At 38.3% G+C, this 20440-nt stretch overlaps 1 protein-coding gene across 1 annotated transcript in view; it reads left to right on the forward strand.

Annotated features, from left to right (window-relative positions):
* The window catches only part of LOC136678227 (calpain-1 catalytic subunit-like), a 51465-nt gene that overhangs the window by 3528 nt on the left and 27497 nt on the right, over positions 1–20440 (forward strand). The window contains exons 2-4 of the mRNA XM_066656195.1: positions 10406–10652; positions 13860–13929; positions 20270–20388. Of these exons, the coding sequence (XP_066512292.1) occupies positions 10407–10652; positions 13860–13929; positions 20270–20388 (435 nt within the window). The 5' untranslated portion in view covers position 10406. The remainder of the gene's footprint in view (positions 1–10405; positions 10653–13859; positions 13930–20269; positions 20389–20440) is intronic.

Raw genomic sequence — 20440 nt, forward strand, 5'->3', positions numbered from 1 at the left:
TTGTGGGGACTTGAATGAAATCCTATGCCAATACTGTTAGAGTACATTGTACATTGTGGGGACTTGACGTTTACTAAATACAAAACACCTGAAATATAATAGTTTCATACCATTTTGCAGAAAGTAGACTCTTGAAGTGTATGTTGGGTGCCATGGTGATTGTCTCCAGAGGCACAATCTGGCTCCAGACCTTTACTGTCTGCTGTCGTTCCACTTTTTGTCACCTGAAATGGGCACAACAGTCACTAACATGTCCGATATTAAAAACATGTTGCCATACAATAAACAAGAGGAACACTAATAAGTGGTAGAAACTATTTTAAGGCTAAACACACCAATCAAACTAATTATTTTTAATAAACTTCTTATATTCTTATATCCTATGCCAATACTGTTAGAGTACATTGTACATTGTGGGGACTTGACGTTTACTAAATAAAAAACACATGAAATATAATAGTTTCATACCATTTTGCAGAAAGTAGACTCTTGCAGTGATTGTTGGGTGCCATGGTGATAGTCTCCAGAGGCACAATCTGGCTCCAGACCTTTACTGTCTGTTGTCATTCCACTTTTTGTCACCTGAAATGGGCACAACAGTCACTAACATGTCCGATATTAAAAGCATGTTGCCATACAATAAACAAGAGAAACACTAATAAGTGGTAGAAACTATTTTAAGGCTAAACACACCAATTTAACTATTTATTTTTTTAATAAACCTCATTCTTTTTTAACAGCTGCTTTGTGGGGACTTGAATGAAATCCTATGCCAATACTGTTAGAGTACATTGTACATTGTGGGGACTTGACGTTTACTAAATAAAAAACACATGAAATATAATAGTTTCATACCATTTTGCAGAAAGTAGACTCTTGAAGTGTATGTTGGGTGCCATGGTGATTGTCTCCAGAGGCACAATCTGGCTCCAGACCTTTGCTGTCTGCTGTCGTTCCACTTTTTGTCACCTGAAATGGGCACAACAGTCACTAACATGTCCGATATTAAAAACATGTTGCCATACAATAAACAAGAGGAACACTAATAAGTGGTAGAAACTATTTTAAGGCTAAACACACCAATCAAACTAATTATTTTTAATAAACTTCTTATATTCTTATATCCTATGCCAATACTGTTAGAGTACATTGTACATTGTGGGGACTTGACGTTTACTAAATAAAAAACACATGAAATATAATAGTTTCATACCATTTTGCAGAAAGTAGACTCTTGCAGTGATTGTTGGGTGCCATGGTGATAGTCTCCAGAGGCACAATCTGGCTCCAGACCTTTACTGTCTGTTGTCATTCCACTTTTTGTCACCTGAAATGGGCACAACAGTCACTAACATGTCCGATATTAAAAGCATGTTGCCATACAATAAACAAGAGAAACACTAATAAGTGGTAGAAACTATTTTAAGGCTAAACACACCAATTGAACTATTTATTTTTTTAATAAACCTCATTCTTTTTTAACAGCTGCTTTGTGGGGACTTGAATGAAATCCTATGCCAATACTGTTAGAGTACATTGTACATTGTGGGGACTTGACGTTTACTAAATACAAAACACCTGAAATATAATAGTTTCATACCATTTTGCAGAAAGTAGAGTCTTGAAGTGTATGTTGGGTGCCATGGTGATTGTCTCCAGAGGCACAATCTGGCTCCAGACCTTTGCTGTCTGCTGTCGTTCCACTTTTTGTCACCTGAAATGGGCACAACAGTCACTAACATGTCCGATATTAAAAGCATGTTGCCATACAATAAACAAGAGAAACACTAATAAGTAGTAGAAACTATTTTAAGGTTAAACACACCAATCAAACTAATTATTTTTAATAAAATCCTTATATTCTTATATCCTATGCCAATACTGTTAGAGTACATTGTACATTGTGGGGACTTGACGTTAACTAAATAAAAAACACATGAAATATAATAGTTTCATACCATTTTGCAGAAAGTAGACTCTTGCAGTGATTGTTGGGTGCCATGGTGATTGTCTCCAGAGGCACAATCTGGCTCCAGACCTTTACTGTCTGTTGTCATTCCACTTTTTGTCACCTGAAATGGGCACAACAGTCACTAACATGTCCGATATTAAAAACATGTTGCCATATAATAAACAAGAGGAATACTAATAAGTGGTAGAATCAATTTTAAGGCTAAACACACCAATCAAACTATTTATTTTTAATAACACTCTTATATTTTTAAATAGGCACTGTGTGGGACTTTGTGTAAACCATTCATTTGAAAAGACATTGTGGGGACTCAGTGGGGGAGCTGCACCATTTGCCGAATGAAATCCTTTGCCAATACTGTTACAGTACGTTGTGGGGACTTGACGTTTACTATGTAAAAAACACCTGAAATATAATAGTTTCATACCATTTTGCAGAAAGCAGACTCTTGCAGTGATTGTTGGGTGCCATGGTGATTGTCTCCAGAGGCACAATCTGGCTCCAGACCTTTACTGTCTGTTGTCATTCCACTTTTTGTCACCTGAAATGGGCACAACAGTCACTAACATGTCCGATATTAAAAACATGTTGCCATATAATAAACAAGAGGAACACCCATAAGTGGTAGAAACTATTTTAAGGCTAAACACACCAATCAAACTATTTATTTTTAATAAAACTCTTATATTTTTAAATAGGCACTGTGTGGGGACTTTGTGTAAACCATTCATTTGAAAAGACGTTGTGGGGACTCAGTGGGGGAGGTGCACCACTTGCTGAATGAAATCCTATGCCAATACTGTTACAGTACGTTGTGGGGACTTGACGTTTACTATCTAAAAAAACACCTGAAATATAGTTTCATACTATTTTGCAGAAAGTAGACTCTTGCTGTGATTGTTGGGTGCCATGGTGATTGTCTCCAGAGGCACAATCTGGCTCCAGACCTTTGACGTCCGCTGTCATTCCACTTTTTGTTACCTGAAATGGGTACAACAGTCACTAACATGTCCGATATTAAAAGCATGTTGCCATACAATAAACAAGAGAAACACTAACAAGTGGTAGAAACTATTTTAAGGCTAAACACACCAATCAAACTATTTATTTTTAATAAAACTCTTATATTTTTAAATAGGCACTGTGTGGGACTTTGTGTAAACCATTCATTTGAAAAGACATTGTGGGGACTCAGTGGGGGAGGTGCACCACTTGCCGAATGAAATCCTTTGCCAATACTGTTACAGTACATTGTGGGGACTTGACGTTTACTATGTAAAAAACACCTGAAATATAATAGTTTTATACCATTTTGCAGAAAGCAGACTCTTGCAGTGATTGTTGGGTGCCATGGTGATTGTCTCCAGAGGCACAATCTGGTTCTAGACCTTTACTGTCCGCTGTCGTTCCACTTTTTTTCACCTGAAATGGGCACAACAGTCACTAACACGCCAGAATGTTGCCGTACCATAAATAAGAGAAACACTGATTAATGGCAGAAAATACTTTTATCATCTCCACTTAACATATAGCAGCAATTTGTAGTTCTACATTTCTAGAATTTAGTCAATCTGATTCTCTGCATACTTTATCATGTTCTTCAATGGTCAGGACCACCACAGAGCAGGTATGATTTGGGCAGTGGATTTTTATCAGCACTACATTTACACTGATGTGGTTGTGGTGGTGTGTTAGGGCGTGTTGTGCTGGTTTAAGTAGATTACACACTCACACACACTGATATTGTGGTGATAGTATAAACGCAGCGCTAGTAATGATTCACCACCCTAATAATACCTGATCTGTGGCTGTACAATGGGTGTCCTGACCACTGAAGAACAGGGTAAAGGGTGGTCAACAAAGTATGCAAGGAATCAGATGGACTAAATTCTGGATCTGTAGAACTTCAAGGTGCTCCTCTATGGTATGTGGAGCTCATAAAATAGACACGTTTAGAAGCAAGTAGGTGGTTTTAATGTTAAGGCTTATCAGGGTGTGTAAAGCAAGTGTAAGACACAGCACTGTATACTGGTGTATATCCCAACTGATGTACATGAGTTCAGAAATCACACCTAGTGTTATACATTTCCTATACTGGTGGAGTACATACACATAGCATTTACAGTGTGTAAGCTGCATGAACAAAAGTCGTTTTCCTTACTTGAATCTCAGAACCAGATCTGTGCTGTGAATGTTTGGTGAAATGCTGATCAACTTCAGAGGCAGTTTCTGACTCCAGGTGACTACTGCCTGCTTCCGGTCCACTTTCTGACATCTAAAATGATAACATCAGCCACTATTAAACTTATAAGGTAGAAGGGTACCAGTTATTATCAGCTACCATTGGAAATCAAGTGGATGACTAAAGAGGTAGTTAGTTGTTTTTAATTTATCTATCGGCTTCTGGTCAGTTGCCTTGGTTTTGAGAAGGACTGTGTGTTTATATATAAGAAAGAACTACAGTGGCTTTATCTCATTTGGAAACTGAGTTTGAGGATATCGCAGAGCTGTCAAATCACACTTGTGAAAGTGTTTTTTTTTTAATAATTTGACAGTTTAGTTTGAGAATTTGAGCTGCAAGAGAAAAGTAAAATGTATGACTGATAAAATGGGTAGAAAAACATTAGGCAGAAGTCAAAGGTGTATAAAACATTTGTATAAGGATTTTATACATGTAACATTTGAGTAGCTTCCATCAGGCAAATGGTATCTAATGCCAAGAGACACCAGGAATATTTAAAAGAGGTCACCTTTACTGAAATGCAGTGGAAATTATCATTTCTTTGTAAATAGGTTTTATAATCGCTTGTATACTACACTACAGTTAATAGTTTGTTGTGAGTGTGTGTGTGTTGTTGTTGTTGCTGTAGGTGTATATACATTGTCAAAGTTTTGTCACAAGTGACCAAAGATGAATTTCCACATTCTTACTTTACTCCTCCAGGGACAATCACCATCTCCATAGTTATATGTAATCTCCACTCCAGATGTGATGTCTCTTAAAGCAAAAAGACACAACCGGGGCCTTCCTTCCAAAATGATTCTCTTCATTTTGCAGTTGGGGTTAATATGGTCTTCCAAGAATGCCATCATCTCTTGCAGCATCAATACTGAATTTGAACAAACAGAAGACAGATAATTTGTGACAAAATATATTATTTTAGCTGTAGATAGTTTTAGTTGAGATTGTTCTAGAATTCAAACCTAATCAAACCAAACATTACATTCTGAGGTGAGGTACACGACATTTTGTTAAATAGAAATACTACTGAACTAAATAATGACTACAAAGTACAGTATATGTACATGTTTTCTGTAACCCCTGCCAGGAAAAACAGCAGAAACAGGCATGGATGCACATGTTGTGTGTGCTGGTCAACAGAAATGGATGTTGATAAACTGATGACCATGCTGAGCTCTCCACTTAACCCAGTACCAGCCCAGCATTAACCGGCATAGAGCAACATAGATCAGCTTAGACCAGTATGAAATATGCACTGGTTTGTAGAAAGAAGGCCTGGATTTTTAAGAAGGTAAATGTATTTTTCCCCTAAGCATTTTTTTTCCATTTTCTGCCTGAAATTACATACAAACATCTTTAGGCTTTCTCCTCAGGCAGAGAAACTAGAGTCAATTTTATGAAAAGCCTTAAAAAATGTAAAATAAAACATTTAAAGGTATTGAAATTAATCTGCAGTGGTCAATATCTGATAAAAAAAATGAGAAAATGTAAAAAATAAAAAGGTAAACACACTCCTAAATTTCATTTTATAATCTAGATATCAGTGACTTCAAACTGAAGAGTTAATGTCCAACAGTTTGAAGTTATTCAAGCTGGAATAGACAGTGAACCGGGGCCTGGCCAAGTGTCTCCAAAGACTACAACCTCTCCATAAAGATAATGATTCATTTTACTGCAGAAAAAAATAAAAATAAATAAATAATATATATATATTCAAGTCATATATATAATCTAGACTTAATGGCAACATTTACAATGTTTTTCTTTACAAACTAGACTCCTGCAGCTCTCCAAGTGCCCTTTTACCCTGAACAAACAGGAGAAGGGTTTATTCTTGTTGTATTTTATTCTGATATTTACTCGTTTCTAACGCAGAACAGTGTCCCTTCAGAGGCCAGGCGTTTTGGAGGAGGGAGCTTCACTCTGGTTCGCTGTGACTCCCTCACACCCCTCCGTGTGTTTAAATCGCCTCAGCGGGGGAAGGGCAGCCAGTGAAAGACCTCTAATCTCTGAAAACATGTTTATTGTCTTGATTGTCTTTTGTTGTGATTGTTGTGGCCAAATAAAACCGTCGGAGTCGTCTCTCGCGGTGCGGGCCGCTGAAACACGGGCCTATGTTTGTCCCGCCTCCTTGGTCACGCGTCGTCATGACTCTGCCCCTGATTGGTCTGCAGGCTTGATTGACGTGTCGCTGGAAAGCTAAGAGCCTATGCCACACGACCATTAGAGTTCCTTAAGGGAGACCCACGGGGATAATGTTTAATTATTTAAAAATATGCTGTACCGTGTTTTTAAACTGTGTTTTTTAAACTCACACAAACACGAGGATCACAAACACACGGACTGACGGAAAGACACGAGGTAAGCGCTGGTGTGATTTGTTTTTGTGTGAATCGCTTCTGGGCTCATGACGCAGGAGTTTAATTTTTTTAAAAGAAAGAGAGAGACACCATGTTTTTAATAACATTCTTTCGGTTTTAACTCCATATCCACACTTTCACTGTCACTAATCTGTTCATAACTTTCCTGGCGAGGTGTATTTCGACCAAAATATTCGTTTTCCGAGAGAAATTAAAAATAAAACGGCATCATTAATGAAAAGCTGGGACTCTAATCTTTAACGTGACACTGTGTCTGTCTTAGACCTGTAACAGATATAAACACAGCCTCACACCTGAACAGATAAAGAAAAGCCTGTGTACTCACGTCCAGATGAAGTCAAACATGACTCCTCTCAGGGCGCTGCGGTGAACGCTCCGTCTCCTCCGGCCTTCCTCCGGGGGTCAGCTCTCCTCTGTGCTCCAGCACCAAGCTTCCTTTAGTGAAGTCCGACACCGCGAACACTCCTCCGCCTTATTTACGAACCACAGACCGCACTAAACTCACCGGCTTTCCGAAATCAAAGTTTAATCCGAGTTAAACTGCCGTTATATTCGCTCACCTTTAAATGAATCGATGTATTTAACTTCGAGCCCCGCTTTGTCGCGACCCGCGGTGACGTGAAAAACGGCGTTCACAATAACAAACGATTCACTGAATATTCACTGGCTCCATCAACTCTTAACACACCTCTCTGAAAAGTGCACTAAAGGTTCATAAACAGCTTAGCATTAGCAAAACAAACGGACTGGAGACCGTTAAATGCCTCATCAGGGCTGCGTTAACAACGGGGAACTAGATAAATGCTCAGAATACAGCGCCGCTTAGACTCAAACGCTAAATTGACAGTAGTTTACGCTCCACTTTTTTATTTAATAAAAGCGCTGAGTGATATAAGACTTAAACATTTAGTTTCAAGGCAAAACTCACAGATTCTGTGTTTGTTCGACTAACTCCTCATTAGACTGCGTTTAATGAAGCCTTTCTTAACGAGCTACCTCATTGGCCCGTTTCAACCAATCAGAAGTCAGGATTTCTGTACCACGTGATCAAGTGTGCTAACGGCCCCAACAGCAAAACCTATGTCAACAGGGGGCGTGCACACACACTGAGCACTTGTTCCCTATACACTCGCACACTTTTGTCAGGGCTATGACCATCCTGGGGACTATTGAGATTTTGAAGGGGCGGGTACAGTTCGACAAAATAGACACGCTGCAATGGTTAACTTTGTGGGGACTCGATTTTAGGTCCCCACGATGACACAGGTCCCCACTTTATTGGTGTGTATTCAGGTCAATGTCCCCATATTATAAGGTTTACAAACACACACACACACACAAACACACAAACACTTTAAGTCTGTGGGTTGGAGCTTCCTGTTAACAGCAGCAAGACTGGTTGACATGTGCTCATCTGCTTGATAGAGTTAAAAATAACAGGCTGTGTCCAGGCACTAATTAATCATGAGATTAAATTAGAGTAACAGGGAGACTCTCAAATGGAAAAAGCTTTCCTGGCTGGACCAAACCTTAACTGGTTAGTTTCCAAAACAGGGATTATACCTTGTCTTAGACTGTACAGTACTGCTGTGTCTGCTTCACTTGGACCGATTCAACACACACTAACACACCACCATCACATCGGTGTCACAGCAGAACTGAGAATGACCCATTACTCAAATCACACTCGGGTTGCTGACCATGTAGGCATACAAATATGTTCTAAAAATATTTTTGAGTAATGTATATTTGTAATTTAACATCATATGTTCTCCTGTTCTTGTCATTTTATGGTAATTGCTGCATAGTATTAAAGAACAATTGTCATTTTATTTTTAATAAATATACTACAAATAAAAAAAAAATTACACTACCTTCGCAAACACTGACATATCTTTAACTGCCACACCATCTTTAAATAGTCTAAACCAAAACACAAACATACTTTTGGATACATTATTCTCCCCAAGAACAGAACAAATCGATGCACATGGATCTCATAACAACTTTAATGATTAATAAATTCTTTTTGCTTACCTTTTTCAAACTGCTTAATTTCTAGATAATTTTTTATTGAATAAAATGACAATTGTCATTTTTAATTCTATGCAGCATTAACAGTAAAATTAGAGCAGATAAATGTTTGAATATATATTAAAATTGGCTGCAGAAATATATATAAATTTTTTTTCCAAATTCTCATTCTGTTACCAATATCATTGTGATGTTGTTCATTGATGCTTTGTTCTTCTCATTTCTCCCGGCTGTAGTCAGTGTTTTATCTATGCATGTTTCTTTGAAGGCTACTCAGCGTCTAATGACTGTCCTCTCAACAAGTGTAAACAGACAAGTGTCTCTCTCTGTGTCTCGTCCTCTCTTCATTTTTTTTTCTCCGTTTCTCTCTGTGATTTGAGCTGTGCTGCTGCTAATGGTTATGTGCTCAGCTCTAGTAACACCAGTCTACATACACACACACACACAAACCACATACCCATCCCAATACACACTCAAAACAATATGTTTTATTCTCTCTGTCTCTCTCCTCTCTGTGTTCCTATTCTTTCTGTCACTGTACAAAGCATGTAGATTAGTGTCACCATTTATATCTTTGAATTTGATACACTTAGCACACTCAAATTTTGGACAGATGCATCTTTTCCACTGTGTTGCATCACTTTTCCTTATTTATTATTATATCCCTTAATCATGTGGGAATTAAGGGTACCCTTTGTTAAAGTTTTGCAAGTGGACTTTTTGCCCATTCTGGCTTGATGCAAGACTTCAGCTGCTCAGGATTCTGTGGTTTCCATTGCCTGATTCCTTTTCCTAATGCGCCATAGGAGACATCTGGACTGCAGAATGGTCAGTTAAGCACACACTTTGTTTTGCCGACTTTGTTTTACAAACATGCTGTTTATATATGTGATGCTCTGTGAAGGACTGGCGCTCCGTCAACCCCGAACTGGACAAGCGGTTACAGACAATGAATGAATGAATTAATGAACATGTAGTGTGTAAGGTATTGTATTTGTAATAGAGCCATTGTGTAACGCAAGACAATTTCAGAGGACTCTGAAAATAAAAGTGTATTGTATTAAATAGATGGCAGCCTCAACATATTTAAAATAAAACTGTATTAGTAAATAAATAATATCTTACTACCTCTCTTGTCATGAATGTGGCCCTATTGGCAGATATAGCATTAAATACAAACTAACTAACTAACTAACCATGGAAATCTCACATATGCCACTGTCACTGATGTATTCCCCATACCATGAGAGATGTTGCATGTGAAAGCATGTCAGTGGTCAGTTAAATAAATGTTCAAGAGGTTAGAAAATTCACATATCTTTGATTTTATTTCAACTTACAAAATGTCCCAGCTTTTCTGGAAACCGAATATGTATAAATAATCAAAAGAATCTTTTTTGTGTGTGGTATCAACTGCTAATATGATATTTAAATAATGAAATGAAAGAATAAGAAACATGAAGAACACGGTCATACAACAAGTACAGTCAATTGAACAATAAAATAGATGTCTTTGCTAGAAATAGCTCTCTCCCACTCTCTCTCTCTCTCTCTCTCTCTCTCTCTCTCTCTCTCTCTGATTCTTGGCAAAACTATTTACCATTATATTTTTCCCCTCCTTTCTTTCTGTTTTTTTTGTCCCCCACCCATCTCTCTCTCTCTCTCTCTCACACACACACACACTCTCACTCACACACTCTCTCTCACACACACACACACACTAATAAGTACATATTCTAACCATGTGTCTTGTATTTTGTGCATGTGTTGATGTAGCATGGAGCTGTTTGGTGGGATGTCTGCGAGAATTAATCGTGAGCGTCTGCAAGCTGAAGGAGTAGGCTCTAATGAACGAGCAGTCAGGTTCCTGGGTCAGGAATATGAGACACTAAAGCAGGAGTGTGTGGAGAGTGGCCAGCTGTTTGAGGACCCCTGCTTCCCTGCCCAGCCTCCATCTCTGGGTTTTAAAGAGCTCGCACCACACTCCTCTAAAACCCGTGGCGTCACATGGAAGAGACCAACAGTGAGTCAGAACAACACCCCACATCACGTAAATGTAACAAAACATGACAGATCTATCTCATGAAAATGAGTAAATAATACTTGAATAATAAATTGTGCTTCAGCTAATTCCAAAGGTACTGATTGGAGCTCAAGCACTCCAAAGTATACCTCTCTTGCCCACACTTGGCACTCAGTATATTGCCACTGGGCAACCTGTTCTATAGATTTATGTTTTTTATTAGAGTGCACCACTATAATTATAGCAGTGTGTACAATCTTTCAGCCATTCAATCATTCAATCATTCACCATTGTGGCCAAAGATGTTCAATGATGAACGTACAGTGTGTATAATTCATTCATAAAAAAACATGGTATGAAAAGAGATGGTCTGGGTGAAGACACCATGCTAAATGCCAAGCATGAGCTAGAACTATATTATGATTCCCAGCACTGGGCTGTGGAGCATTGGACCTATGTTTGCTGGTGTGATGGTAGAAAAAGGGGTTAAAAGGCCTAATAAGAACCTTTATTTCCAAATAAATTTTGAAGGAACAGGTACCTGCAATATTTTGGATTTATATAGTCAACATCTGATCAACAAAGGTATAGTGAATGAAACTTGGATTAATTACATTTTACAACCAGATCCTCCAAGGATTAGCTGCCCACTGCCTTAAGCCAAGCACCTAGTTGGGGTTTAGGCTAAAATGTAAGTTCCATTTTGTATATTATTTTCTCAGTATTTTTGTAATATTATATTTTTGACCAATTGCATTTATTTAATTTGACATTATGGGTTTATTGTGTTTTGGGCATTATGGACAAAGCATCTGTTTATTTCAGTTTGATGATTTACAACTTTCACTTGGTCTTTAAGCAACTGTATGTCTCCAGCTGGGAATGTATCACATCAAAGAAAGTTAACAATGGTATTAATATAAACAAGACACAGAATTGTGCCCTGTGGCTGCAGTTTGATTTCTCATGAGTATCCAGTATCTTGCTGGTTAGCTCTAGTGTTAGCTCATTATCCCTTTGTTATCTTTAGCCTTGCTACTTTTTGTGATTTTCACACACTTTTTGTGAAATATATTGCCTCTAGTCCTCACAATTACCATAACCTAATAAAATAAACCTGATATTACACATTAATTGTGGCATAGAAGAATTTTTCACTTACCGACTGACTGATATAGCTTTTTGAAATGCATGCTCTTGCTATGTTTTTATGGCCTAGTCAAACTCTAAACTACTTGTTTTAGGTTTGTGTTAATGATACTATCCCAGCTCATGACCGTATCAGTCGTCAATTTTTAGCCTAGAAAAACCCTTTTTACAAAATTCAGAAGATGTTTCCCCATCGCACGCTACCTCTTAGTACTGTTGGCTTCTTGAAACTGGTCTACTGTGTTTACAAAGCCCTTGTGTCTGTAAATGAGTAAATAAATACATTGTCTCGGTCTGGTATGTTAAACTGGAGTATTTTAGAGAATGGAGAGAAGTCCAAACATTGAAATGAAACCTAGCACAAACTGAAATGAGGATATTGCTGCTCCATAGGTGTGTAATATTGACTTATGTTTGCTGTTCCTAGTTCAGTAATGTGTGCTGCTGTTGCCTTGTACACACTCAGCTCACACACAGAGTACTCTATTCCAACTGAGATGTATGTATGGATGTATTCTATTCCTATTGAGCTATTCGTCATATTATTACTAAATGATCAGGCTGCATTAAATCCACACATGATTTGTACATGAGAGGTTCTCAATTCAGTCTTTGAGGATTCCAAGCCACTCCCTGCATTTGTTCAGTTCCAGCTTACATGTCAGGGTTTTCCCTGGATTATGTTTGAAACCTCTGCTGAGGAAAAGGCTGAGATCACCTGAGGCCTTGACAGTTAGATGAGTGGGCAATGAACAGATAAATGAATCTTTTAAGGCCAGTGATAGCAAGTACGTTTCTCAATGAGATGTGAACAATTTTCTGTGTGGACAGTTTTCGTGTGGGTGTTTTTGACATTTCAGGCATAGTTTCTTTTAGGAAAGTCCTGGAAGACTTATAAAAATCGGCATGTTTCACACTAAATATCAGGTCTCAACAGGATTTTGGATACATTCTTGACAAAAAGTCCCACACCACAAATCTTGCATGAAACAGCATGATCTTGCACATGATTGTAAATATGAAAAATTGTGCACCTGGCTGCTCTTGTTGGTGCTATTCTATGTTATGAATAACTAAATTAATACAACCAAGCCAATCTATAAATGAAATGTCAGACAATAATGCATACTTTCTTTATATATTTTGCACCTTCTGCTGGAGATATGTTACAATAGGTAACAATATGTAAGATTGTGTGAAAATATGAACAATATATATATATATATATATATATATATATATATATATATTCATTCATTATCTGTAACCGCTTATCCAATTCAGGGTCGCGGTGGGTCAAGAGCCTACCTGGACTCATTGGGCGCAAGGCGGGAATACACCCTGGAGGGGGCGCCAGTCCTTCACAGGGCAACACAGACACATTCACTCACACACACGGACACTTTCGAGTCGCCAATCCACCTGCAACGTGTGTTTTTCGACTGTGGGAGGAAACCGGAACACCCGGCGGAAACCCACAGGGAGAACACACCAACTCCTAACAGACAGTCACCCGGAGCGGGAATCGAACCCACAACCTCCAGGTACCTGGAGCTGTGTGACTTTTTTTTTTGCTTGCTCGCTCCCCTAGTGTAATTCATTTTTCCAGCACTACTGAAATCAGTGGGGAAGGGATGGAGTTGAGGTGGGTTCCTGCCCTCCTCAACAAGTTACATAGTTCAGTTTCTGCAGTGGAGCATCACAATGATTTTATTGCTGTAATTTTAAGGCGTATATATTATATAGTGTTCCTTTAAGCAACATATTAAGCTTGATTTTTGACATATCAACTTTAACTGTTTGTATGCCCACACTGTGTTATTAACCAGGCTGCTAATGGCTGAAGCACATCCACAACTGTGTCATAGGTTATCTCGCAGTAGAACCACTCACAGTCATAAAAATCAGACGTTCAGAAATTTTGGAGGGCCACCATTCATCTTGGGAGTTTGATAGGAAGGATGTGGATTGACTCAGAAGTGCAAAATCTGGGTTAAAATTATTTCTTTTTGACTGTAAGAGTACTGAACTCCATCTTGATGTGGTTCTCATTTTCAGGAGCTGACTGACAGTCCTCAGTTTATAGTTGGTGGAGCCACACGGACAGACATCTGTCAGGGATCTCTTGGTGAGTGTTTATTGATATAAGACTGATTTTTTCTTTTTCTTTATTATGCTCTTACATTGCTGTATGTTCAGTTTCTAAAGTATGTTCTTAGTTAAATAATTTAGTACTAGAGCTCATATGTCTTATATAGCAGGTCATGTCACCAGATGAATTGTAAACAAATTAACTGATCAGTTGATTAAGGCTGTACAACTACAAAAAACTATGTAAACAGCCACATCAAATTTGCAGATTACGACTAGGACTTGGAACAAACTTGAATCCCATTACTTATTTTTAACCCTTCCCATTTTTGAGTGTTATCTTGACCCTTGGAACTGAGTTACAAATTGTAATGGTCAAAATCATTTCGTACGAAATTGGACAACCCTTCATGATCCTCAGAAGTCATCAGAACACACACAAATACAGAGGATTTATTTTTTGCACTTTAACAGTAGCCACAGTAGGTAGAATGCAATTGTGTTGCTGTTTAAGTTAGAACAGGAAATTCCCTGCAAACTACTAGTGATGTGTTGTGCTTGATATGAAGTAAAGCAGGGGTCCTCAAACTTTTTAATCAAACGGCCAGCTCATAGTTTTTCAGTCTTTCGGGGTGTTTGGAATGCAGCCAGAGAAGAAAACATCTAGAACAAAACACCTTGTCATATATATATTGAAGTTAAATTTGTTAATATGTCGAGACTAAAGTAATAATATTTCGAAACTGTAAAGTCACTGTGTAGTACGGCATGACAGCTCGTTCTTCTTGTGCATATAAATTGAGTTTTACGGTACACGTGTGTAAGTGCATAGGGAAAACTTCTTGCTGACAAGCACAGATATTGAACACAACTGGACCTACCTTTTAAAGGTGCAGTTACACTCTTTGTACCTTTAGGAACAATAATGTAACCTATATTTCTGATAGTATAGAATAAAATAGCATACTGTAACGTAACCGTGAGGTAATGAAAGAATGCACCCGAACACCAGCATCTTTTCACACAAGCAGAGGATGGAGTCTAGCAATAACACACAGATTTTAAAAATGCAAACTTAGAGACTTGATATGTGGGACAAAGCTGAGATTGGGATACAACAGGACACAGGTGATCTCATAGAGTAAAGGACTGGCTGACAGAGGTAACATCAATAATGAGTGAACAATCAGAAAAAAACTTATTTGGTATCCATCCATCCATCCATTATCTGTAACCGCTTATCCAATTTAGGGTCGCGGGGGGTCCAGAGCCTACCTGGAATCATCGGGCGCAAGGCGGGAATACACCCTGGAGGGGACGCCAGTCCTTCACAGGGCAACACAGACACACACACATTCACTCACACACGCGGACACTTTCGAGTCGCCAATCCACCTGCAACGTGTGTTTTTGGACTGTTTTTGGACACACAAACTCCACAGTCACCTGGAGCGGGAATCGAACCCACAACCTCCAGGCCCCTGGAGTTGTGTGACTGCGACACTACCTGCTGCGCCACCGTGCCGCCCTTATTTGGTATAAAGGTTTAACTCAATTAGGTAAAACAAAAAGGTCTAGTGTTATTAAATTCTGGATTTGTTCAAGTGAAACATCTTCTGCAAGTCTTCAGTTCCGTAATAGGACAACAAGTTCTAGAATGACTCCATTATAGAAATGATCAAGACCTGGAATTATTTTTACACTTAGGTCCCCGTACATTAATGACATGCTTTTATTTATAATGTTCCAGTTTTGTGTCATTCCCATTTGCACCCTCTAATCATTATTGTTTACTTCCTTAAAATCCTGTTCCTGAATCATGTATAAAATATACTCTGCAACATCTGTCCTGTGTGAAAACTAAAACCATATCAATAAAAATTAAAGCCTCACTGAAATGTTTTGCTATGCTGTGTCTTGTTTGCACAGTCCTACAGTTCACTGGAATAGTTTGCCACTACTACCTTAAAACATGTCCTCTGATGTTGTTTTTTTTTTTTTTTTTTTACGCACGACTGCAAACACAGTTGAAGCTGATATACTAATTTTTTTTATTGTAGTTCACAGTTAACCATCCATGTATAAATTCCAGGGTAGTTACACATGTGCCAAAAGTGGCTTAAGTCAATTTTTTTTAATAATATCCTGAGGTAATGAACAAAGCCAAAAGGCACCTGAATCTCATTTCTTCTAAATTTCAGAAGAAATGCTGGTTGCCCAGCTGTCAACAAACACAATAGAGTACATGTCCATTTTCATGGAAACCTGTTCTGTGTGGTGAAATTCTCATCTCTTTTGCAAGAGTAGGTGGAGTTGCAAGTCACAGCAATGAAAAAGATCGTAGGACAGACTTTTGCGTGGTTGGAAAAGGACCAAGCCAAAATTAGTTGCACAGTTGTGGGCGTTACAGCAGAGTCTCGTAGGAACACGGGTGATGGCACGTCAAGCATTGGTGTAATTATCACCCTCAGACTGGGATAAAGTGCTCGGGTTTCACTCTTGAGTCATAAATACCAGACTGATACCTGGGCGGCAAAATTAAAGCCTGGCTTTCAAGTTGATATATGACTATATGTGATTCTCTCTCTCATTGAGAGAGAGAGAGAGAGAGAGAGAGAGAGAGAGAGAGAGAGAGAGAGAGAGAGAGAGAGAGAGAGAGAGAGAGAGAGAGAGAGAGAGAGAGAGAGTTTCCTGGGGGTGGGGTGTGTGTAGAGCTTGCTGCCTGAGCTATGACTCACACAGATGGAGTGGTTCAACACAAGAGAGCTCTGGGAAATCTGGCTGCTTGCCATCATTCTCGTTTTGTGTGTGTGTTTTTATATTTATATATTTGTTATATATCTCTAAAATATATAGAGTTTATATATTTCTTATTATATATTTCAGGACTTGCAAGGATATGAATACCTTCTAATGCTTTGTACATAAACTGTTTCTTTAAAAGGAAGATATGAAAGTGTAAAAATATTTATTTTGCTTATTAAGTTTAAGGTAAAGATTAAGGTTAAGTTTAGGTGAAAGGGTTAATTAGCAACAGTAATCATTATTTCCATGGATGGTCCTCACAAATATATCAGAACAAATATGTGTGTGCGTGTGTGTTCGATGCCTGTGTTTGTAAAACTGGGTGGAGGATAAGGACCTTATTGCCATACAATATAATGGGCAGACACTAACTACTAGAACATTAACCTTTTTAGGAGCAGAGTTTTATGAATAATGTAAGAGAAATGTAGGTGTGGCTAATAGGTCTCTCTCTCTCTCTCTCTCTCTCTCTCTCTCTTTTATATATACAGCAAACATCACTTACTCACTTAGCCCTCCATTGGTTCTCTGAGGTACTGCAGTTGGTTTATTTGTAGTTTTAAGGTTGGACATGGTTAAGTACAGAGAATTCTTAACAGCATATAGGTGGATTTGCAGTAGTTTTGAATATTCATAGATCAATTTTATATCCCAAAGCTGAATCATTTTACTGAGCAGAAGTTAAGTAATTCTTAAGTGCTTATGCTGCAGCTAACCCTTACTTAAACAAATAAAACAAACAAAAATTGGATGTCTATTAGTCAATGTTTGACCTACAGTATACAATTCGAGAAAAATAAATGGCTGTGAAATTACAGACAGGCTCACAATCTGCTGTCTGTGGATCAAACGAGATTAAAAATAAAAACCTCAGCATTATCATCTACTGTCTAAGTGCCATCATAACAAGTCTGTAATGGGGCTTTTAAGTCTTGTGTGCCTGCAATATTGTGTGTGTGTGTGTGTGTGTGTTTATGACTTGATGCCTAATGTCTATCATCACTAATGTAAACTGTGCACATAAATGTAATGGATGGAGTGTACATTATATTTATTAGCTAGTTAGCTATAGCTAGTTATTGCTGTTGTATTACTTGCACTGTGCCAGATCCTATTGGGCTGATTCTAAATATAGAATCAGCTGATATAAAAACGTCTCCTCTTTACAATTACTGAATGGTAACTAAAACAATTAAAAAAAATCAGTATTGCGATATCATGATATTATAACATGTTTACCTAACAACATCATGCAATTAGCCATAATATGGTATACGTTTTTTACATGAGTCATTTAGGCACAGTGAAGTACGATGGAAAGTGTCTCTGAATGATTAAAATTACATTTGTAATAAAATAAAACTTTTTAAATAAATAAAACCATTTAATACTTTTAATATATATTACATGTATTTAATATAATATAATATAATATACAGGGGTTGGACAATGAAACTGGAACGCCTGGTTTTAGACCACAATAATTTATCAGTATGGCGTAGAGCCTCCTTTTGCTGCCAACGCAGTGTCAATTCGTCTTGGGAATGACATATACAAGTCCTGCACAGTGGTCAGAGGGATTTTAAGGCATTCTTCTTGCAGGATATTGGTCAGGTCACTCCGTGATGCTGGTGGAGGAAAACGTTTCCTGACTCGCTCCTCCAAAACACCCCAAAGTGGCTCAATAATATTTAGATCTGGTGACTGTGCAGGCCATGGGAAATGTTCAACTTCACTTTCATGTTCATCAAATCAATCTTTCACCAGTCTTGCTGTGTGTATTGGTGCATTGTCATCCTGATACACGGCACCGCCCTCAGGACACAATGTTTGAACCATTGGATGCACATGGCCCTCCAGAATGGTTCGGTAGGCCTTGGCAGTGATGCGCCCATCTAGCACAAGTATTGGGCCAAGGGAATGCCATGATATGGCAGCCCAAACCATCACTGATTCACCCCCGTGCTTCACACTGGACATGCAACAGTCTGGGTGGTACGCTTCTTTGGGGCTTCTCCACATCATAACTCTCCCTGATGTGGGGAAAACAGTAAAGGTGGACTCATCAGAGAACAATACATGTTTCACATTGTCTACAGCCAAGATTTGCGCTCCTTGCACCATTGAAACCGACGTTTGGCATTGGCATGAGTGACTAAAGGTTTGGCTATAGCAGCCCGGCCGTGTATATTGATGCTGTGGAGCTCCTGACGGACAGTTCTGGTGGAAACAGGAGAGTTGAGGTGCACATTTAATTCTGCCTTTAATTGGGCAGCCGTGGTCTTATGTTTTTTGGATACAATCCAGGTCAGCACCCGAACATCCCTTTCAGACAGCTTCGTCTTGCGTTCACAATTAATCCTGTTGGATGTGTTTCGTCCTTCTTGGTGGTATGCTGACATTACCCTGGATACCGTGGCTCTTGATACATCACAAAGACTTGCTGTCTTGGTCACAGATGCGCCAGCAAGACGTGCATCAACAATTTGTCCTCTTTTGAACTGTGGTATGTCACCCATAATTGTGTGCATTGCAATATTTTGAGCAAAACTGTGCTCTTACCCTCTGCTAATTGAACCTTCACACTCTGCTCTTACTGGTGCAATGTGCAATTAATGAAGATTGGCCACATATATGATTCCAGGTAAGCTCTGGACCCCCCGCGACCCTAAATTGGATAAGCGGTTACAGATAATGGATGGATATATATATATATATATATATATATATATATATATATATATCCATCCATTATCTGTAACCGCTTATCCAATTTATATATATATATATATATATATATATATATATATATTTAGGGCCATATCACTCACCCAATATTTTATTGTGTGTTATTTTAGGAGAGATTTGTTACAGAGGATTAAAAGAGGATGTTACACAAAATGACTTCACCTCTCATTCCCCACAGTGCACATGATCATCATTTGCTTCCCTCAGCACATACATACATCTTGGAGTACAGTGCCACTGATACTGCTCCTGTGTTATTTTTTTTATTGCTATTTTAATCACACTCACTCTGGAGGAGCAGAAAAAAGAGAGGAGGTTGCATATGCTTTGGTCAGACACCTCAAATAAAAAGACACCCTTATTCTCCAATCCTAAACAGCTATTTTCTGGTTACCTTTCCTATAAATACTGGGTGTAAACATAACATTAAATATTTCTGGTTCTTTTACAAATAAAAATCTTTAAATGCTGACTTATACCTCAAGGGAGGATCCAGTGCACCCTTAGATTTGCATTATAATAAAATACTATAGCAGGATGCATATTTGAGATATCTAGGAATGTACTTGTTCAGAACTTGCATGTTATGATGTAAAATGCTGTCTATATATAGAGTCTTTAAGATTTGGGAAATAATAAAATGTCCTTTGACTAGGGGTGTTCAAATTTCTGTATTTGTAGTTATTTCAATGCCCTCTGTAACAAATAATGTCATATTAAGTACTAATGCTCACTTCTTACACTAAAACGACTGTTTTACACATCGATTGAATGCTTTCATACATTCTCTAAGCCTCTCTCTCTTTGTCTCTTTCTTTCTCCAGGTGACTGCTGGTTGTTGGCTGCTATAGCATCTCTCACTCTAAATGATAACCTACTTCACAGAGTGGTGCCTCATGGTCAGAGCTTTACAGATGATTATGCCGGAATATTCCACTTCCAGGTAAACACTGGAATATCCGAGGATGGATGTGACATTCAGATTTTTCACTAAT

The sequence above is a fragment of the Hoplias malabaricus genome, chromosome Y (genome assembly GCF_029633855.1).
Source record: "Hoplias malabaricus isolate fHopMal1 chromosome Y, fHopMal1.hap1, whole genome shotgun sequence".
NCBI lineage: Eukaryota > Metazoa > Chordata > Actinopteri > Characiformes > Erythrinidae > Hoplias > Hoplias malabaricus.